This window comes from Cloeon dipterum, chromosome 3, assembly GCF_949628265.1.
Source record: "Cloeon dipterum chromosome 3, ieCloDipt1.1, whole genome shotgun sequence".
Classification (NCBI taxonomy): domain Eukaryota; kingdom Metazoa; phylum Arthropoda; class Insecta; order Ephemeroptera; family Baetidae; genus Cloeon; species Cloeon dipterum.
Genome location: NC_088788.1, coordinates 22788991 through 22811952, shown reverse-complemented (window position 1 = coordinate 22811952; position 22962 = coordinate 22788991). Strand labels below are relative to the sequence as shown.

Sequence of the window (22962 nt, the reverse complement as noted above, 5' to 3'; positions counted from 1 at the left end):
ATAAAGCACGATTTATCGCAACTCGTAATATTTTGGCTTTTCAACGCTCGTGCTTTCACACTCGTGGGTGGAAGGCTGCTCCGCGCGGAATGTATGCCATGGCACTCTACTTCGATAATAAATTCAATATCAGTTGCAATGATTGCGCTTCACAGCCAACAATCGGCGCCAAAAGTAAGTTCTCGCTCGACTCGGCGCTCTACTGCTGCCGCTTATCAGCAAAACGATCTGAGCCTGCCGTGCGCGTCTTATTCTCGGTACAACACACTATTCCATATTATATTATGTACGTGTGTGTATAGCAGTGTGTTGCACTGGGAGCAAGGGGAATGTATAGCGCAGCATTAACCTCGATGCCGAGCTGTGCTCGCAATAAAGCGTCGCGCACTCTCGCTCAGTAGAGCGCGCTAGAGAGACAGATAAATAGCGACGAAATTACAACCTAGCAAGCAGATAAACATGCTACCCTAGCGTTTAATTCTGCTGTGTGTTCAGAACTGAGGGAGTTTTTTGGAGTTCAAATTCTTGAAAGATGCAGCAACATCATTCTATGTCTCTTATGCTGAGAAACACGTCTGGCATTTAAGAGGGCAAAGATTAACCTTCCAGCCTTCCTCCGTCGATAAAAAACAAAAAAGATGAAAATGTAGCAAAGTAATTTTTGTTTAATCAAATTCTTGTGAGAGGCAAAAAAGATTAAAAACGTGCGCCCTCTGGCAGCCTGTCCACTTGAATCGTGTCCCAAAGTCCAGTAATTAATTTAAACCAGCTGAGAAAATAAAGTCCCGCAAAAAGTTGCAGCCTCTGCAGCGCTGCACGCACTCAAAATATTTGCTCGTTTAATTTGACGTAATGGAAACAGCAAACAGCGCGAGGCATGCTGTCGCGGTCGGCGGGTCTATAAATTGTCGTCTGCTCGCTCGTTCGGTTGGTCGCTCGCGTGCGTCGCCCGCGCCGACAGTATCATCAAATCTCGCGCCACCGCAGCCTCATTTGCTGGCCACTTTCTGATCCGGCCGGCTAGATGGGAAACACTACGCCGTTTTTGAGATCCCAATTATACGATAGGGAGTCTCCACATTTTACGCGCCTTCCCGCAGCGCCGGCTGAAATTATTGCCGCGCTGCCACGACTGAAATCACAGTCCGCTTTCTATGTCAATCGTCAATCGATAACCACGCTAGTGGAATTTAGAGGGAATTTCACTGCAGTGCTCAAAACAATTGATTTGTCAGCATTTTCTATGGTAAATTGGGATTTTGGGATAAATTGTCCAAAATTATCAATCATATGTGATGATCAACCCGCAGCTTTATAATTTAATCCTTAACACAAAATATGAACTGTAAATTATGCTTTTTTTAATTTCCGAATCAGTCCAGCAGTGCCCTCTGACGTATAAGCTTTACATACCATGATTTAAGGTACTTATTGGATTTCTAAAAACTTCAAAATAAGTTTTAAAAATTCAGAAACAGGAGCATCTTTGGAATTTTTGGATTTCAATCGCAGCTTGAGCGGGCAAGGCCCAAACAAAAAAGAACGGCCATTTCATTGCATACTGATAATTGCTGTTCTGATCTGCGATGACATCAAATTGTACCTACCTTTGACCAGCACTTGTCCGTTTAAAAATTCCAACGCTACTTTGATTGCAGATCACATTAGTAGAGGATTTATACCGATTCTGGCCACCACTAGTCGATCGTTCCCCACTCTCCCACTTGGTTTCTCCCGCTTCACTCGACGATTCTGTTATCTCCCACCTCACTTGATAATTATGTTGGATAAAAAAATGAATAAAATGAATCACCATTTAATAATTTCTGAAGTCAGGTACAAAAATGAATAAAATGAAACAATCTCAAATAAAATTGATTACCTTTTATTTCACAAACCAAAAATAAATTATACAATTCAAGTAATTCCGACGATAGCTTATTGAAGAAGATCCAAACATTTTTTCTCTAACGACTTATCGCTCCCATAATGTCTATAACAGCAATCTTTTAGTTTCCAAATATTATCACTCAAAAAATTGTAATATTCAGCAATGTTTTCATAATTTTCTATTATTGTCTTAAATTCATTCATTACGATCTTGAGTAGGAAAGGATGTGGTAATTTCCTTTCAATTCTTTCGATGAAATAACATCCGTGATTTTCGCTATAAAGAAGATTTATAAAATTCCCTATTCTATAACTCTTTTTTTCACTCATACAATCTATCATCATCTCTGAATTTTGAACATACTCCTCAATATATATAAAATCAACGCATTCATCATAAGGATCTTGTTCAATAACGCAACACGGATAGATCCTAACAATTTGTTTTCGACCGTCGTCGAGTTCAACAACGCCAATTCCAACCTTGACTTTTCCAAACGTTCGCGTCAGAAGCATACTCGCGCACTCCACCGAAGCTAATGATCGCTCCTGTCTAAACTCAATCCTATTTATTCATGAAAGTGGGAGGGGAAATTATGTAATAACTAACCTTGAGATTACTGTTATATGTTCCCAATGTCATTCAAAGTCAAAAAAACCACGACGATTTTCATGAAACATGGTAAGGATTTCAAACGAATTATAATACATTTTCTTCAACGTGTCGCTAGAAATACACCACTTTCCATTTCGTTCACAATACAAATGTGATAAACCGTCGTACGTCGGTCGCAACACGATCGTCGGAGCGATCATTTTCATTATCTCAAAAGGGTTTCCGGAATTAACGAGACGACCGCTATTAAGTCGAAGGAAAACCTCCATCAGATAAGAGAAATCCTGCAACGTGACCGTAAACTCATCACCATACACAATCCACTCGAACGAAATGTCCTGATCCTCTTCATGCTTAATTTTAAAGTGAGTTGTTTCACCACCATACTCTAAAAACGATATAATGTAATGATGCTCTTCTGCGAGATGCGTCAAGGTGTCCGCGAAAAGCTCACAACTCTCCTGCGTTTCTTTGTCGTATAAACTAATATCGATCTCGGACTCACCACGGTTGTAGGATACGTACAAGTCCTTCTCACACCCGATCGAGAACTTTTTCTGTAAGCCCGCCATGACTGAATGCTGGTGACAGAATCAGGTGACGGTATATATTCACGGCAAGGAGAGGGGAAAAAGGTAGTGACGGTTGTACTGCACACGTCAAAAGAATAATCCAAAAGGAAATCTTTTCACCCTTATACAATCTCCTGCTCCATTAATTTATAATGGCCGTAAGGAAGAGTAGAGTGGTCTGGTAAAATAACGCGTTTATCGTCATGCGGGTCCAAAGCTAATTTACATATTTTTGACGTATAAAACTTATGAGGAGCAGAGGTGATGTTCGAAAAAGTAACATAATCAAACCCAACCCTTTTCACAAATATCAGAGGAGAAAACTACACGTACAAGGTGCTTCTCGCACCCGATCGAGAACCTTTTCTGTAAGAGAGCCACGACTAAATGATGATCTAAAAGAATCAGGAGATTTTATATATTCACAGCAAGGAGTGTGAACAAACAGAAGCGGTCACTTAGAGGGCGACGAGAGAAAAAGTTAATCCAACCTTTGTAGAAGATAATGGAACCCACATTCCAACAAATGCTGCATTAATTTATAACGATCAAAAGGAAGAGTAGAGTGCTCCGATAAAATTACTCATTTATCATCGTGTGGATCCAAAACTAATTTACTAATTTTTTTATTTATACAACCTATGATTTACAGAGTTGATATATTGAAAAAGTAATTATTATTTATCGTTCTTGAGCACGCAGTTAACAAAATCCGCGTGACAAAAATCTTTTTCATAGTGCATTTTTAAATCCCTTTGGCTTTTTTTACACTCTCCATCATCACAGATATAGCTATACATTTTAGATCGAGGAGCAACAAACTCATTGTTAGTAATGAGGATCCTTTTAATTCATCCACGAATTTATCGTACACTTTTCAATTTTTAGGTGAGTAGAGTGGATATGGTTTTTTGGGGGAAGCGAGCTAAAATCTAAATGATGAGATATTTATATTGAATATAATTAAAACCAGGCTTCATCCTCGTTGTCAATAAAAGAGAATTTTGTACATTTGGTCTTTGGAGCTTGCCTCATCTGCCTCATGAATAGGTGGGTGTTTTAAAGAATTGTATGGAACTTTATGTGATTTTAGATGTGACATTATTGCATTGTTTGTATTTGATTGAAATTGTAACTCATGATTAGGACGTTTGTGATGACGTCGAAACTGGTCGAGGAATAAATAAGACGAATTTCTCTTTTATCGACAACGAGGATGAAGCCTGGTTTTAATTATATTCAATATGTAAACAACCTCGAGTGATCGCATTTTTCAAATATTGATGAGATATTTGTTGATGTTCATAATTGAAATAGGTTGTTTTAAATTCAGTGATAACCCCAGCCAATCGTGAACATTTCTGCAAGAGAACCATGACTGAGTGATGGTGAAAAGAATCAGGAGACTTAATATATTCAAAGCAAGGAGTGGGAAAAATAGTAGCGGTCACTTAGAGGGCGACGAGAGAAAAAAAGTTAACATAAAATAATAACATATCGATTATACATATTCATTCACCAAAGGTAGTGGAAAAAAGTTGTGTCAGTGTGTTTATACTCTGCTCAAAGTGTTGAGTGGGGAGAAATTAGCGAGAGAAATCAGTTGGGAGACATCCACTTGGGATGTCCACTTGTGAGCACTTGTGAGATCATCCCAGTTTTTATTCGATCCGCCAAGTAAAAAAAAAGCACTTAACAATAACTCTTCAAATAAGGTCAATGCTGTAATAGAATTCATTTTCTCATTCGTAAACATGCTCTAAATTAATAATAACCGTAAGGAAGCGTGGAAATGTTTTGGTAAATCGTTTATCATAATGAGTATCCAAAGCTAATTTAAAAGTTTATAACTTATGATTGACAGAGCTGATATTAGAAAACTTGGTTTTCTATCATTGTTGAGTGCACAGTTAACATAAAATAGATATCATATTAAATTAGGGAACGGCTAACTAAAACATCCTGCTTAATTACTGGTTTAAAGCGTGGTAAAAAGAAGTAACTTTTTTTGAATGAGAGAAGAGTTCTCTGGTGATAATTTTTCCTCCACGTTAATTGACCATTTATTTGTCCGCGTTAAATCATTGCGGAACATTTCAAGTGTCATCACACACAAGATCTCTAACCATTACGCAATCGCTACGTTGCTATACACACAAACAAAAACACAACAAGCAATTGATGTAGCACGAACTGACTTCCAGTCAGTGTATACAGACTTAAACACCTATTTTTGGCCAAATGACTGTTTTTGATAAAAGTTTTGAAAAGTTTCTTGAAATCCACCTAACTATCTACCTAACAAAATTTTCCATAATAGACTCAAGGCAATATGCATACCAAAAAGGCAAAGGTGTAAATGAACTATTTGTAAATTTCTCTGATTTTATTAACTCTAGTTTGAGTGCAAAAGATTTTGTTGCTGGTTTGTTCATTGACACGAGAATGGCTTTTGATGTGCTGGATTATAATAAACTGCTAGTTAAACTAGATAGTGTTGGCATACGTGGATCAGTTTTGAGTTTATTCAAAAGTTATTTAACAAATCGCAATTTTGTTGTAAAAATAAACAAAGAGATGAGTGAAACACGTGAGCTTGACCGAGGCGTGCCCCAGGGATCTAAACCTGGGCTCAATATTGTTTATAATGTACATGAATGATTTGTTCCCTCTGCTCAAAAATTACTTTATAAATATTTTCGCAGACGATATCGTGATCCTACACTCCCACAAAGATTTAGCGGTATGCCAAAATGTGATTCAATCTGAATTTAATATTGTGACTGAGTGGTACCATGATAGTGGTTTTTTAATCAACACGAAAAAGACCGTGTCTTTATTGTTTTGTCAACCGAGGTTGTGAAAAGATTGCAAACTGCGAGTTATATGTCATGATACCGAGTGTATTCACAATTTTTGTATTAACTGTGGTTGCAGAGAACTGTTGCAAGCGAACCAAACGAAATATTTAGGTGTTATTGTAGACCAAGACTTTAATTTTAATATTCATATTCAACATGTTTCCAAAAAGCTCCGTAAAATTGTGTGCGACTTCAGTTACTTAAAGGCTAACATGCCATATAATGTGCGAAGGATTATGTATTTCTCTCTGGCTCATTCTTATTTGAATTATGGCATGACCGCATGGGGAGCTGTGAACTTGTCACCTCTATTTTGCACCTCCAAGAAAAAATACTGTATAAAATGTGTTCAAAAAAGCACCAACAAAACGTTGAGAATTTCTTTCATTTTTGGTGCGTGTTGCCTGTTGACAAGATTTATCAGCTTAGTTCACTGTGTGTTAAATATTTTGATGATGACTTTGGCGATCAGAGATTTCACCAGTATAATACACGATTGTTAGATAATAAATATTTCAATAGAACATCTGAATGTATTTTGCCGAGACTGTGGAACATGTTACCGAGTGAGTTAACAAATCTGAGAGACAAAAGTGATGTTAAGCGAAAAATCAAAAAGTGCCTTATAAACAATTGAATCGAACTCTTATCGACCATATACTGCATTATTTTCATGATAATGTGTACATGACTGTATTAAATTATGCTGCCTTGTGCAGCTATTATGCATAAGCACCAGCCGTTAATTCTTCGGAATTGACTGGACTTCCAAGGTTTAGAAATAAATATTCTTCTTTAAAAAAGTAAAACCAAGCATATGATTGATATACATTCTTAATTTCAAATTAAACCATAAATTGTGTCATCATTCCCAATCTATGTGCTCCATCAGTAATTTTCAAATTTTCTCTACATAACATTTTGATCTCTTTGATGATTAAGATCACTTTCTGTTCTCCTGACAAAGAATTCTGTACAGTGCACTTGCATTTTTTAATATATATGTATTGTACTCACCACAAACAACATACTCACGGAGTAGCCAAAATGAGGAAATATGTACCACATGCAATTGTAAATTACATGAATTAATATTCTGCTCCTTCTTTGATAATATATTTCCAATCCAACCAGGATAGCTAAATTTTCATTCCAACATTTCTTGAGGTAGTACACGGTGGTGTAGCAAAGTGTGGGTTACGCCTGCACTTGAAGCACTAATCAGAGAACGTGATAGATTATTTAGGAGATCAAAAAGTAATAAGACGAACATGTTATACAGGACTAAATATAACAAATTTCGTAATAAAGTCAAACAAAAACTTAAACTCACAGAGAAAAATTATAATCTTAAAGTTTTTAAATCATGTCAAGGAGATGATAAATTAACGTGGACTAAGTTAAATTCTCTTTTGGGCCGAACAGTAAACTCTTTAGATGATACAATTTTGCGATACATGACTCGTACTTTAGATTTGTCAGATATTTTTAAATGGTTTTCGCCACCAATTTACTGAGGCACCGGCCAAAAGCTCGCTCAGTCGCGCCTTTCGTGCGTTGAGACAAACGAGCCAGCACAGCAGAGCATGCGGCTCCCGTGAGCGACACACACGTAAATATGTGCTATCATTGCTAGTCTTAATAAAAACAAAGGCCCGGGAGTTGACGATGTTTCTGTGCATGATGTTCAGCATGCAGGTGTCGCGTTTGAAAAGCTCCTCTGTTCAGTACTTTAATAAGTCAATTAAAACCACCAGCTTTCCAGACTGTCTCAAAACAGCAGTTATCCGCCCATTGTACAAAGACTCTGCGCACATCAAATTCGAGAACTACCACCCAATATCCATACTGACAGTTTTTGATAAAATATTTGAAAAGTTTCTCGAAATACACCTAACTAGCTACTTAAGCGAATTTTCAATATTAGACTCACGACAATATGTGTACCAGAAAGGAAAAGGTGTTTATGAGCTGTTTGCTAATTGCTCTGATTATATAAATTCCAATCTCAGTGCCAAAAATTATGTAAGCTGGTGTTTTTATAGATATGAAAAAAGCATTTGATGTGCTTGATCATGATAAACTCCTGGTCAAACTAGAGAATATTGGCGTTCGTGGAACTGACTTAGATCTGTTCAAAAGCTTTTTAAACAATCGTAAATTTGTGGTAAAAATTAACAAAGAGATTAGCAAGAAATGCGAGCTTCACCGTGGTGTGCCCCAGGGATCAAATCTGGACCCAATTTTGTTTATTTTGTGTATGAACGATCTGTTTCCGCTATTGAATAAGTGCTTTGTTAATATTTTCGCTGATGACAATGTGATACTACCCCCACAAAGATTTTGCGGTATGCCAGAGTGTAATTCAGTCTGAATTTAATATTGTCACTGAGTGGTACCATGATAATGGTTTTTTAATTAACACGAAAAAGACCGTGTGTTTACTTTTTTTGTCAACCGAGGCTGCGAGAAGACTGCCAGCTGCAAATAGTGTGCCATGATACAGACTGTATCCATAACTTTTGTATTGGCTGTAGCTGCAGGAAACGGTCGCAAGTGATTCAGACAAAGTATTTATGTGTGCTAGTTGACCAAGAATTTAATTTTAAGGCTAATATATTCAACATGTTTCTAAAAAGCTTCGTAAAATTATATGTGAATTTAATTATTTAAAGGCGAATATACCTTACAGTGTGAGAAAGATTATGTATTTTTCCCTTGCTCATTCCTACTTAAATTATGACATAGCCGCATGGGGAGCATTCAGTTTGATGCCTTTTGTTGAACCTCCAAGAGAAAGTATTATACAAGATGTGCTCTAAAAATACCGACAGATAGTGGAGGATTTCTTTCAATTTTGGAATGTATTGCCTGTTGCCAAAATTTACCAACTAAACTTACTGAGTGTTAAATACTTTGATGGCGATTTTGGTGTTCAGAGAACACACCAGTATAATACACTCGTTTATTGCTTTCTGCTCCAGTTGTGGAACCAATGCTTGTAAACAAGTATTCTTACCGAACATCTGTATTTATTTTGCCAAGACTTTGGAACATGTTGCCGAGTGAACTAAAAAATTTGACTGACAAATGTGTTGTGAAGTGAAAAATCAAAAAGTGGCTTATGAACAGTTGAATAGACTGTCAAAGACTACACACTACAATAATAAATTTTTTGATTGTATGTAAATTGCACATGAATGTACAATAATTGTGTTGCCTTAAATTGTGCAGTAGAACAAGCACCAGCCGTTAGTTCTCCGGAATTGGCTGGACTTCTGTAGTTTTCAAAATAAATATTTTTCTTCAAAAAGTAATAATAATCTAGTTTTTACGTGAAGGTTTTCAGTGACACCTTTACGATTTTCATGAAAAACGGTAAGGATTTCTGACGATTGTTGATACATTTTCGCCAACATGTCAATAGAAATATGCCACATATCATCTTGTTCACAAAGCATAAGTTCATTGCTACCGTGTCGCAGTCGAAACTCCATCGTTGGAGCAATAATTTCCAATCACTCGAAAACACGTCTGGCTAACGAAAGACTAACGCTATTAATTTGATGGAACACCTCCATCAGATGAGAGAACTCCTGCAGGGTGTAATCGCGTGAACTCGCCACCATACGCAATCCACTTGAACAAAATGTCCTGATCCTCTTCGTGTTCGATTTTGAAGTATGTTGTTTCACAACCATACTCTTAAGCGCATTCTAATGTAATGCTACTCCCCAGCGAGATGCGTTAAGATGTCCGCGAAAAGCACATAATTCTCCTGCGCTACTTTGTCATACATACAAATATCAATTGCAAACTCACCACATTATTTGTAAGTCACGTACAAGGTGTGCTTCTCGCACCCGATCGAGAACCTCTTCTGTAAGAGAGCCACGACTGAATAATGGTGAAAAGAATAAGGAGATTTTATATATTCACAGCAAGGAGTGGGAAAAACAGAAGCGGTCACTTAGAGGGCGACGAGAGAAAAAGTTAATCCAACCTTTGTTGAACATAATGGAACCCACATTCCAACAAATGCTGCATTGTCAGCGACGCGGGGCAGAGGGCGCCGAATGGGTGCAATCGGCCCTGCAAGCGCGCCATCTCTCTATCACGAGGTCGGAGCCTGTTCTTCTAGCCATGGTAGACTTGAAAGGGTGCAGGGTGGACAAGAAGGGAAAATGCTGACTTACTATACCATGCCAGTTTATCGTTGATAGCGGCGTCAGTACAGCGTGGCTAGCCAGAGGGACGAGCGAGGGAGCGAGAGAGTTACTCTCTTGCTCGCGTACCGTCAGGAGAGTGAATGTGTAGGTGCGAGCAGGTCGCGTGCACGCGAGAGGCTCTTGCGTTGCCTTTATTGATACCGGAGTTTCTCCCTCCGCTCTCCCCTGTGGACGCCCGAAAGTTCACGTCATTACATATCGGTGCACAATAATTATTAATACGATCGTAATAACAAATATCAATTGCAGACTCACCACATTATTTGTAAGTCACGTACAAGGTGTGCTTCTCGCACCCGATCGAGAACCTTACTGGTGAAAAGAATAAGGAGATTTTATATATTCACAGCAAGGAGTGGGAAAAACAGAAGCGGTCACTTAGAGGGCAACGAGAGAAAAAGTTAATCCAACCTTTGTTGAACATAATGGAACCCACATTCCAACAAATGCTGCATTGCCAGCGACGCGGGGCAGAGGTCGCCGAATGGGTGCAATCGACCCTGCCGGCACACCTTCTCTCTATCATGAGGTCGGAGCCTGTTCTTCTAGCCATGGTAGACTTGAAAGGGTGCAGGGTGGACAAGAAGGGAAAATGCCCACTTACTATACCATGCCAGTTTATCGTTGATAGCGGCGTCAGTACAGCGTGGCTAGCCAGAGGGACGAGAGGGGGGGGCGAGAGAGTTACTCTCTTGCTCGCGTACCGTCAGGAGAGCGAACGTGTAGGTGCGAGCAGGTCGTGTGCACGCGAGAGGCTCTTGCGTTGCCTTTATTGATACCGGAGTTTCTCCCTCCGCTCTCCCCTGTGGACGCCCGAAAGTTCACGTCATTACATATCGGTGCACAACAATTGATTAATTGAAATATTCAAACCAATCAAATTTATGATACTCCAACTTTAAAATATGATGCATTTTTAATTTTTTAAAGAAGTCCCTGAATTAAGCGGTAGAAAAAATTTCAAAATGAATTAAAAGACATATAATTTTCGAAATTAAAAAAAGTCGATAGAATATTTTTTAATTAATCATACCAATAAACGGTCAAATGTGTAAAAAGTCTGGTCACGAAGTACATAAAGGGCTAAAATAGAGGATTTTAGGGATTTTTAGTCTGCACGAGGCTTCGGCGGCTGCACTTGCATGCAAAAGCTCCATACCAGAGGTAGGCAGCCGCCGAAGCCTCGTGCAGACTAAAAATCCCTAAAATCCTCTATTTTAGCCCTTTATGTACTTCGTGACCAGACTTTTTACACATTTGACCGTTTATTGGTATGATTAATTAAAAAATATTCTATCGACTTTTTTTAATTTCGAAAATTATATGTCTTTTAATTCATTTTGAAATTTTTTCTACCGCTTAATTCAGGGACTTCTTTAAAAAATTAAAAATGCATCATATTTTAAAGTTGGAGTATCATAAATTTGATTGGTTTGAATATTTCAATTAATCAATTGTTGTGCACCGATATGTAATGACGTGAACTTTCGGGCGTCCACAGGGGAGAGCGGAGGGAGAAACTCCGGTATCAATAAAGGCAACGCAAGAGCCTCTCGCGTGCACACGACCTGCTCGCACCTACACGTTCGCTCTCCTGACGGTACGCGAGCAAGAGAGTAACTCTCTCGCCCCCCCTCTCGTCCCTCTGGCTAGCCACGCTGTACTGACGCCGCTATCAACGATAAAATGGCATGGTATAGTAAGTGGGCATTTTCCCTTCTTGTCCACCCTGCACCCTTTCAAGTCTACCATGGCTAGAAGAACAGGCTCCGACCTCATGATAGAGAGAAGGTGTGCCGGCAGGGTCGATTGCACCCATTCGGCGACCTCTGCCCCGCGTCGCTGGCAATGCAGCATTTGTTGGAATGTGGGTTCCATTATGTTCAACAAAGGTTGGATTAACTTTTTCTCTCGTTGCCCTCTAAGTGACCGCTTCTGTTTTTCCCACTCCTTGCTGTGAATATATAAAATCTCCTTATTCTTTTCACCAGTAAGGTTCTCGATCGGGTGCGAGAAGCACACCTTGTACGTGACTTACAAATAATGTGGTGAGTCTGCAATTGATATTTGTTATTACGATCGTATTAATAATTATTGTGCACCGATATGTAATGACGTGAACTTTCGGGCGTCCACAGGGGAGAGCGGAGGGAGAAACTCCGGTATCAATAAAGGCAACGCAAGAGCCTCTCGCGTGCACGCGACCTGCTCGCACCTACACATTCACTCTCCTGACGGTACGCGAGCAAGAGAGTAACTCTCTCGCTCCCTCGCTCGTCCCTCTGGCTAGCCACGCTGTACTGACGCCGCTATCAACGATAAACTGGCATGGTATAGTAAGTCAGCATTTTCCCTTCTTGTCCACCCTGCACCCTTTCAAGTCTACCATGGCTAGAAGAACAGGCTCCGACCTCGTGATAGAGAGATGGCGCGCTTGCAGGGCCGATTGCACCCATTCGGCGCCCTCTGCCCCGCGTCGCTGACAATGCAGCATTTGTTGGAATGTGGGTTCCATTATGTTCAACAAAGGTTGGATTAACTTTTTCTCTCGTCGCCCTCTAAGTGACCGCTTCTGTTTTTCCCACTCCTTGCTGTGAATATATAAAATCTCCTTATTCTTTTCACCATTATTCAGTCGTGGCTCTCTTACAGAAGAGGTTCTCGATCGGGTGCGAGAAGCACACCTTGTACGTGACTTACAAATAATGTGGTGAGTTTGCAATTGATATTTGTATGTATGACAAAGTAGCGCAGGAGAATTATGTGCTTTTCGCGGACATCTTAACGCATCTCGCTGGGGAGTAGCATTACATTAGAATGCGCTTAAGAGTATGGTTGTGAAACAACATACTTCAAAATCGAACACGAAGAGGATCAGGACATTTTGTTCAAGTGGATTGCGTATGGTGGCGAGTTCACGCGATTACACCCTGCAGGAGTTCTCTCATCTGATGGAGGTGTTCCATCAAATTAATAGCGTTAGTCTTTCGTTAGCCAGACGTGTTTTCGAGTGATTGGAAATTATTGCTCCAACGATGGAGTTTCGACTGCGACACGGTAGCAATGAACTTATGCTTTGTGAACAAGATGATATGTGGCATATTTCTATTGACATGTTGGCGAAAATGTATCAACAATCGTCAGAAATCCTTACCGTTTTTCATGAAAATCGTAAAGGTGTCACTGAAAACCTTCACGTAAAAACTAGATTATTATTACTTTTTGAAGAAAAATATTTATTTTGAAAACTACAGAAGTCCAGCCAATTCCGGAGAACTAACGGCTGGTGCTTGTTCTACTGCACAATTTAAGGCAACACAATTATTGTACATTCATGTGCAATTTACATACAATCAAAAAATTTATTATTGTAGTGTGTAGTCTTTGACAGTCTATTCAACTGTTCATAAGCCACTTTTTGATTTTTCACTTCACAACACATTTGTCAGTCAAATTTTTTAGTTCACTCGGCAACATGTTCCAAAGTCTTGGCAAAATAAATACAGATGTTCGGTAAGAATACTTGTTTACAAGCATTGGTTCCACAACTGGAGCAGAAAGCAATAAACGAGTGTATTATACTGGTGTGTTCTCTGAACACCAAAATCGCCATCAAAGTATTTAACACTCAGTAAGTTTAGTTGGTAAATTTTGGCAACAGGCAATACATTCCAAAATTGAAAGAAATCCTCCACTATCTGTCGGTATTTTTAGAGCACATCTTGTATAATACTTTCTCTTGGAGGTTCAACAAAAGGCATCAAACTGAATGCTCCCCATGCGGCTATGTCATAATTTAAGTAGGAATGAGCAAGGGAAAAATACATAATCTTTCTCACACTGTAAGGTATATTCGCCTTTAAATAATTAAATTCACATATAATTTTACGAAGCTTTTTAGAAACATGTTGAATATATTAGCCTTAAAATTAAATTCTTGGTCAACTAGCACACATAAATACTTTGTCTGAATCACTTGCGACCGTTTCCTGCAGCTACAGCCAATACAAAAGTTATGGATACAGTCTGTATCATGGCACACTATTTGCAGCTGGCAGTCTTCTCGCAGCCTCGGTTGACAAAAAAAGTAAACACACGGTCTTTTTCGTGTTAATTAAAAAACCATTATCATGGTACCACTCAGTGACAATATTAAATTCAGACTGAATTACACTCTGGCATACCGCAAAATCTTTGTGGGGGTAGTATCACATTGTCATCAGCGAAAATATTAACAAAGCACTTATTCAATAGCGGAAACAGATCGTTCATACACAAAATAAACAAAATTGGGTCCAGATTTGATCCCTGGGGCACACCACGGTGAAGCTCGCATTTCTTGCTAATCTCTTTGTTAATTTTTACCACAAATTTACGATTGTTTAAAAAGCTTTTGAACAGATCTAAGTCAGTTCCACGAACGCCAATATTCTCTAGTTTGACCAGGAGTTTATCATGATCAAGCACATCAAATGCTTTTTTCATATCTATAAAAACACCAGCTTACATAATTTTTGGCACTGAGATTGGAATTTATATAATCAGAGCAATTAGCAAACAGCTCATAAACACCTTTTCCTTTCTGGTACACATATTGTCGTGAGTCTAATATTGAAAATTCGCTTAAGTAGCTAGTTAGGTGTATTTCGAGAAACTTTTCAAATATTTTATCAAAAACTGTCAGTATGGATATTGGGTGGTAGTTCTCGAATTTGATGTGCGCAGAGTCTTTGTACAATGGGCGGATAACTGCTGTTTTGAGACAGTCTGGAAAGCTGGTGGTTTTAATTGACTTATTAAAGTACTGAACAGAGGAGCTTTTCAAACGCGACACCTGCATGCTGAACATCATGCACAGAAACATCGTCAACTCCCGGGCCTTTGTTTTTATTAAGACTAGCAATGATAGCACATATTTACGTGTGTGTCGCTCACGGGAGCCGCATGCTCTGCTGTGCTGGCTCGTTTGTCTCAACGCACGAAAGGCGCGACTGAGCGAGCTTTTGGCCGGTGCCTCAGTAAATTGGTGGCGAAAACCATTTAAAAATATCTGACAAATCTAAAGTACGAGTCATGTATCGCAAAATTGTATCATCTAAAGAGTTTACTGTTCGGCCCAAAAGAGAATTTAACTTAGTCCACGTTAATTTATCATCTCCTTGACATGATTTAAAAACTTTAAGATTATAATTTTTCTCTGTGAGTTTAAGTTTTTGTTTGACTTTATTACGAAATTTGTTATATTTAGTCCTGTATAACATGTTCGTCTTATTACTTTTTGATCTCCTAAATAATCTATCACGTTCTCTGATTAGTGCTTCAAGTGCAGGCGTAACCCACACTTTGCTACACCACCGTGTACTACCTCAAGAAATGTTGGAATGAAAATTTAGCTATCCTGGTTGGATTGGAAATATATTATCAAAGAAGGAGCAGAATATTAATTCATGTAATTTACAATTGCATGTGGTACATATTTCCTCATTTTGGCTACTCCGTGAGTATGTTGTTTGTGGTGAGTACAATACATATATATTAAAAAATGCAAGTGCACTGTACAGAATTCTTTGTCAGGAGAACAGAAAGTGATCTTAATCATCAAAGAGATCAAAATGTTATGTAGAGAAAATTTGAAAATTACTGATGGAGCACATAGATTGGGAATGATGACACAATTTATGGTTTAATTTGAAATTAAGAATGTATATCAATCATATGCTTGGTTTTACTTTTTTAAAGAAGAATATTTATTTCTAAACCTTGGAAGTCCAGTCAATTCCGAAGAATTAACGGCTGGTGCTTATGCATAATAGCTGCACAAGGCAGCATAATTTAATACAGTCATGTACACATTATCATGAAAATAATGCAGTATATGGTCGATAAGAGTTCGATTCAATTGTTTATAAGGCACTTTTTGATTTTTCGCTTAACATCACTTTTGTCTCTCAGATTTGTTAACTCACTCGGTAACATGTTCCACAGTCTCGGCAAAATACATTCAGATGTTCTATTGAAATATTTATTATCTAACAATCGTGTATTATACTGGTGAAATCTCTGATCGCCAAAGTCATCATCAAAATATTTAACACACAGTGAACTAAGCTGATAAATCTTGTCAACAGGCAACACGCACCAAAAATGAAAGAAATTCTCAACGTTTTGTTGGTGCTTTTTTGAACACATTTTATACAGTATTTTTTCTTGGAGGTGCAAAATAGAGGTGACAAGTTCACAGCTCCCCATGCGGTCATGCCATAATTCAAATAAGAATGAGCCAGAGAGAAATACATAATCCTTCGCACATTATATGGCATGTTAGCCTTTAAGTAACTGAAGTCGCACACAATTTTACGGAGCTTTTTGGAAACATGTTGAATATGAATATTAAAATTAAAGTCTTGGTCTACAATAACACCTAAATATTTCGTTTGGTTCGCTTGCAACAGTTCTCTGCAACCACAGTTAATACAAAAATTGTGAATACACTCGGTATCATGACATATAACTCGCAGTTTGCAATCTTTTCACAACCTCGGTTGACAAAACAATAAAGACACGGTCTTTTTCGTGTTGATTAAAAAACCACTATCATGGTACCACTCAGTCACAATATTAAATTCAGATTGAATCACATTTTGGCATACCGCTAAATCTTTGTGGGAGTGTAGGATCACGATATCGTCTGCGAAAATATTTATAAAGTAATTTTTGAGCAGAGGGAACAAATCATTCATGTACATTATAAACAATATTGAGCCCAGGTTTAGATCCCTGGGGCACGCCTCGGTCAAGCTCACGTGTTTCACTCATCTCTTTGTTTATTTTTACAACAAAATTGCGATTTGTTAAATAACTTTTGAATAAACTCAAAACTGATCCACGTATGCCAACACTATCTAGTTTAACTAGCAGTTTATTATAATCCAGCACATCAAAAGCCATTCTCGTGTCAATGAACAAACCAGCAACAAAATCTTTTGCACTCAAACTAGAGTTAATAAAATCAGAGAAATTTACAAATAGTTCATTTACACCTTTGCCTTTTTGGTATGCATATTGCCTTGAGTCTATTATGGAAAATTTTGTTAGGTAGATAGTTAGGTGGATTTCAAGAAACTTTTCAAAACTTTTATCAAAAACAGTCATTTGGCCAAAAATAGGTGTTTAAGTCTGTATACACTGACTGGAAGTCAGTTCGTGCTACATCAATTGCTTGTTGTGTTTTTGTTTGTGTGTATAGCAACGTAGCGATTGCGTAATGGTTAGAGATCTTGTGTGTGATGACACTTGAAATGTTCCGCAATGATTTAACGCGGACAAATAAATGGTCAATTAACGTGGAGGAAAAATTATCACCAGAGAACTCTTCTCTCATTCAAAAAAAGTTACTTCTTTTTACCACGCTTTAAACCAGTAATTAAGCAGGATGTTTTAGTTAGCCGTTCCCTAATTTAATATGATATCTATTTTATGTTAACTGTGCACTCAACAATGATAGAAAACCAAGTTTTCTAATATCAGCTCTGTCAATCATAAGTTATAAACTTTTAAATTAGCTTTGGATACTCATTATGATAAACGATTTACCAAAACATTTCCACGCTTCCTTACGGTTATTATTAATTTAGAGCATGTTTACGAATGAGAAAATGAATTCTATTACAGCATTGACCTTATTTGAAGAGTTATTGTTAAGTGCTTTTTTTTTACTTGGCGGATCGAATAAAAACTGGGATGATCTCACAAGTGCTCACAAGTGGACATCCCAAGTGGATGTCTCCCAACTGATTTCTCTCGCTAATTTCTCCCCACTCAACACTTTGAGCAGAGTATAAACACACTGACACAACTTTTTTCCACTACCTTTGGTGAATGAATATGTATAATCGATATGTTATTATTTTATGTTAACTTTTTTTCTCTCGTCGCCCTCTAAGTGACCGCTACTATTTTTCCCACTCCTTGCTTTGAATATATTAAGTCTCCTGATTCTTTTCACCATCACTCAGTCATGGTTCTCTTGCAGAAATGTTCACGATTGGCTGGGGTTATCACTGAATTTAAAACAACCTATTTCAATTATGAACATCAACAAATATCTCATCAATATTTGAAAAATGCGATCACTCGAGGTTGTTTACATATTGAATATAATTAAAACCAGGCTTCATCCTCGTTGTCGATAAAAGAGAAATTCGTCTTATTTATTCCTCGACCAGTTTCGACGTCATCACAAACGTCCTAATCATGAGTTACAATTTCAATCAAATACAAACAATGCAATAATGTCACATCTAAAATCACATAAAGTTCCATACAATTCTTTAAAACACCCACCTATTCATGAGGCAGATGAGGCAAGCTCCAAAGACCAAATGTACAAAATTCTCTTTTATTGACAACGAGGATGAAGCCTGGTTTTAATTATATTCAATATAAATATCTCATCATTTAGATTTTAGCTCGCTTCCCCCAAAAAACCATATCCACTCTACTCACCTAAAAATTGAAAAGTGTACGATAAATTCGTGGATGAATTAAAAGGATCCTCATTACTAACAATGAGTTTGTTGCTCCTCGATCTAAAATGTATAGCTATATCTGTGATGATGGAGAGTGTAAAAAAAGCCAAAGGGATTTAAAAATGCACTATGAAAAAGATTTTTGTCACGCGGATTTTGTTAACTGCGTGCTCAAGAACGATAAATAATAATTACTTTTTCAATATATCAACTCTGTAAATCATAGGTTGTATAAATAAAAAAATTAGTAAATTAGTTTTGGATCCACACGATGATAAATGAGTAATTTTATCGGAGCACTCTACTCTTCCTTTTGATCGTTATAAATTAATGCAGCATTTGTTGGAATGTGGGTTCCATTATCTTCTACAAAGGTTGGATTAACTTTTTCTCTCGTCGCCCTCTAAGTGACCGCTTCTGTTTGTTCACACTCCTTGCTGTGAATATATAAAATCTCCTGATTCTTTTAGATCATCATTTAGTCGTGGCTCTCTTACAGAAAAGGTTCTCGATCGGGTGCGAGAAGCACCTTGTACGTGTAGTTTTCTCCTCTGATATTTGTGAAAAGGGTTGGGTTTGATTATGTTACTTTTTCGAACATCACCTCTGCTCCTCATAAGTTTTATACGTCAAAAATATGTAAATTAGCTTTGGACCCGCATGACGATAAACGCGTTATTTTACCAGACCACTCTACTCTTCCTTACGGCCATTATAAATTAATGGAGCAGGAGATTGTATAAGGGTGAAAAGATTTCCTTTTGGATTATTCTTTTGACGTGTGCAGTACAACCGTCACTACCTTTTTCCCCTCTCCTTGCCGTGAATATATACCGTCACCTGATTCTGTCACCAGCATTCAGTCATGGCGGGCTTACAGAAAAAGTTCTCGATCGGGTGTGAGAAGGACTTGTACGTATCCTACAACCGTGGTGAGTCCGAGATCGATATTAGTTTATACGACAAAGAAACGCAGGAGAGTTGTGAGCTTTTCGCGGACACCTTGACGCATCTCGCAGAAGAGCATCATTACATTATATCGTTTTTAGAGTATGGTGGTGAAACAACTCACTTTAAAATTAAGCATGAAGAGGATCAGGACATTTCGTTCGAGTGGATTGTGTATGGTGATGAGTTTACGGTCACGTTGCAGGATTTCTCTTATCTGATGGAGGTTTTCCTTCGACTTAATAGCGGTCGTCTCGTTAATTCCGGAAACCCTTTTGAGATAATGAAAATGATCGCTCCGACGATCGTGTTGCGACCGACGTACGACGGTTTATCACATTTGTATTGTGAACGAAATGGAAAGTGGTGTATTTCTAGCGACACGTTGAAGAAAATGTATTATAATTCGTTTGAAATCCTTACCATGTTTCATGAAAATCGTCGTGGTTTTTTTGACTTTGAATGACATTGGGAACATATAACAGTAATCTCAAGGTTAGTTATTACATAATTTCCCCTCCCACTTTCATGAATAAATAGGATTGAGTTTAGACAGGAGCGATCATTAGCTTCGGTGGAGTGCGCGAGTATGCTTCTGACGCGAACGTTTGGAAAAGTCAAGGTTGGAATTGGCGTTGTTGAACTCGACGACGGTCGAAAACAAATTGTTAGGATCTATCCGTGTTGCGTTATTGAACAAGATCCTTATGATGAATGCGTTGATTTTATATATATTGAGGAGTATGTTCAAAATTCAGAGATGATGATAGATTGTATGAGTGAAAAAAAGAGTTATAGAATAGGGAATTTTATAAATCTTCTTTATAGCGAAAATCACGGATGTTATTTCATCGAAAGAATTGAAAGGAAATTACCACATCCTTTCCTACTCAAGATCGTAATGAATGAATTTAAGACAATAATAGAAAATTATGAAAACATTGCTGAATATTACAATTTTTTGAGTGATAATATTTGGAAACTAAAAGATTGCTGTTATAGACATTATGGGAGCGATAAGTCGTTAGAGAAAAAATGTTTGGATCTTCTTCAATAAGCTATCGTCGGAATTACTTGAATTGTATAATTTATTTTTGGTTTGTGAAATAAAAGGTAATCAATTTTATTTGAGATTGTTTCATTTTATTCATTTTTGTACCTGACTTCAGAAATTATTAAATGGTGATTCATTTTATTCATTTTTTTATCCAACATAATTATCAAGTGAGGTGGGAGATAACAGAATCGTCGAGTGAAGCGGGAGAAACCAAGTGGGAGAGTGGGGAACGATCGACTAGTGGTGGCCAGAATCGGTATAAATCCTCTACTCACATTAATTAATTACTATTTTGACGTCCATGTCCTCTAATTTGAAAAGTCAGATCGAGATATTCAATGTTCGATATTTTCTCTCAATTTTCACATGCACTAAAACCGACTCGACTTTTCGCTTTCTTGCCTGGTCCCTTGTAAAACCGCGTGAAACTCAATTGGCTGAAAATTGATATGAGCGGGACAGTGCAAATCCTAATAGGATCAGCGGAAGCCCGTGTTCTCCCCTAGCACGAATCACTCACTTCTTAGGCGCAGTGCAATATACGTCCATTCCCCCCTGCTGCGTTCGCCTTAATACCTGCGGCTTGTGGTTGTTGGAACGAGTGAAAGAAAGTACGCGGCGGCGTGCATTAGCACACTCCAGAGCAATAAAATGGAATTTCACGGGATTGTCCTCATTTTATTATTGCAGGGCCATGTTCCGCGGCGGCGTCGGGAAAGAAGTGGCGGCGTTGCTCTTCCTTTTTTATCACCTGGCCACGGCCCAAGGAGAAGCAGCGCCCTGCTACGAGTGCGACGACTTCAAGCAGCCAGCGGCCCACCCCACTTTCAACCCGGACGAAGAGGTAGGTGTGCGGTTCCTTCTCGAGTGGCCCTTTGCCTTGTCAGAACGCAAACGGGGCGACAATCCGACGCACGAACGCAAAGTAACACAATCCGCCTAGCTACCTTCTGATTTACAGCGCTGAAACGAAAGCTTGAGAATTTGCCAGAGGGAATGCACACCCTATGTTATGTGTGCTACTAATGTTTGCAAAAAAAAGTCAGCAAGCCCACTCTGGAGTCAGGTGATTTAATTAACACTACTTTACGTGCAGGATGAACGTTCCCGCAAAAAATTTTAATGCTCTTGTCATCTCAGAGTTGAAAGAGTAGTTGCGGTAAAACTCAACGGGCTTAGTGTACGACAAAGCAATTATAGTAGTTAACTAGTTTAAGTGAAGTTTGCAACCTGCATTGCACAGCTGTACAATATGTTGTCTACCGCAGCATTTAATGAGACTTTTAACTTATTATGCTTGCTGCCAGCAAGTGAAATAAATTTTAAGGTGTGAAATAATGTTTTTAACAATTTAAAATGCAATAAAAATTAAATTTGCATATCTTTTTACTCTTACACCCTTTTTTCATTAAAGGAATGTTGCTGCATTTTATCACAATTATTTTCATTAAATTTTGCAATGGGTTTCTTGCATTATATATTTTCAACGACATATTTTCACTGCATTATTGTTTCACATTTATTTACTCTTATATTGCCTATTTTTACATTGAGAGTCTGAATTTTAAACAACATGTTCTCCAGTTACTTTAATTTATCCGTCCCGTTGCCGCAGTGATGCAGTCAGCGAGTAATTTGTTTCAACGTGTGCTTTTTCTGTCCTTCCTTGCCGTGTTTTATTTGATCAAAAGTTTGCCGTAAAGAATGCGTCACACGCAGGGAAACGGCTAATGGTAAAGTTTTTGACCGTGCGCGATAACATTGCTCGCTGGTGGAATAATTATCAGTCGAAAAGGAAAAGAGGGAAAAAGCACTTTTGTATCGCGAGTGGTTGCACAAACAAATCGTAATGAAGCAGGGCCGGCTGAAAAAATAATTCAAGTGGTCCGCTCCGCTCAAAATTGCTTGCGCTGAAGTGGCCAATCCGGAGCGTACATTAAACAGTGCAACTGAAATTTTAATGAGCACCGGTTGGGATGAGAAAAGAGGTCGACCGGCGAGTCTCTTGAAAACTAGTCGGAATAATCACGGCCCGGGCGCGATTTCATCATTAAAAGTTAGTTTTTGTGAGCGGCGAGCTCGTCGAGAGCAGTTTCGCACCTCGAGGAGCGTGTAATTCGACCGGCACCCTGCCGTTTATTGCCTTTTGACCCTTTCGCCGTGCTCGGCGAATGAGTTTTCCAAATGAATTCCATCAGCCATTAAAATGGAGTCGCCTGCTTTGCAGCCGCCGAAATTGGAGGGCCAAAGGGGTGGATTAG

The 22962-nt window shown here is 38.4% G+C and overlaps 1 protein-coding gene across 2 annotated transcripts in view; it reads left to right on the top strand.

The window, feature by feature from the left end:
- Ccn overlaps nt 1–22962 on the top strand; it is a 60090-nt gene that overhangs the window by 13867 nt on the left and 23261 nt on the right. Inside the window, exons 1-2 of one of the 2 annotated variants that reach the window (XM_065484681.1) lie at nt 21074–21312; nt 21392–21545. In XM_065484681.1, coding sequence (XP_065340753.1) covers nt 21396–21545 — 150 coding nt within the window. In that variant the 5' untranslated portion in view covers nt 21074–21312; nt 21392–21395. Of the gene's footprint in view, nt 1–21073; nt 21313–21391; nt 21546–22962 lie in introns of those variants that run through there. The other variant, XM_065484679.1, reaches the window with a different exon arrangement.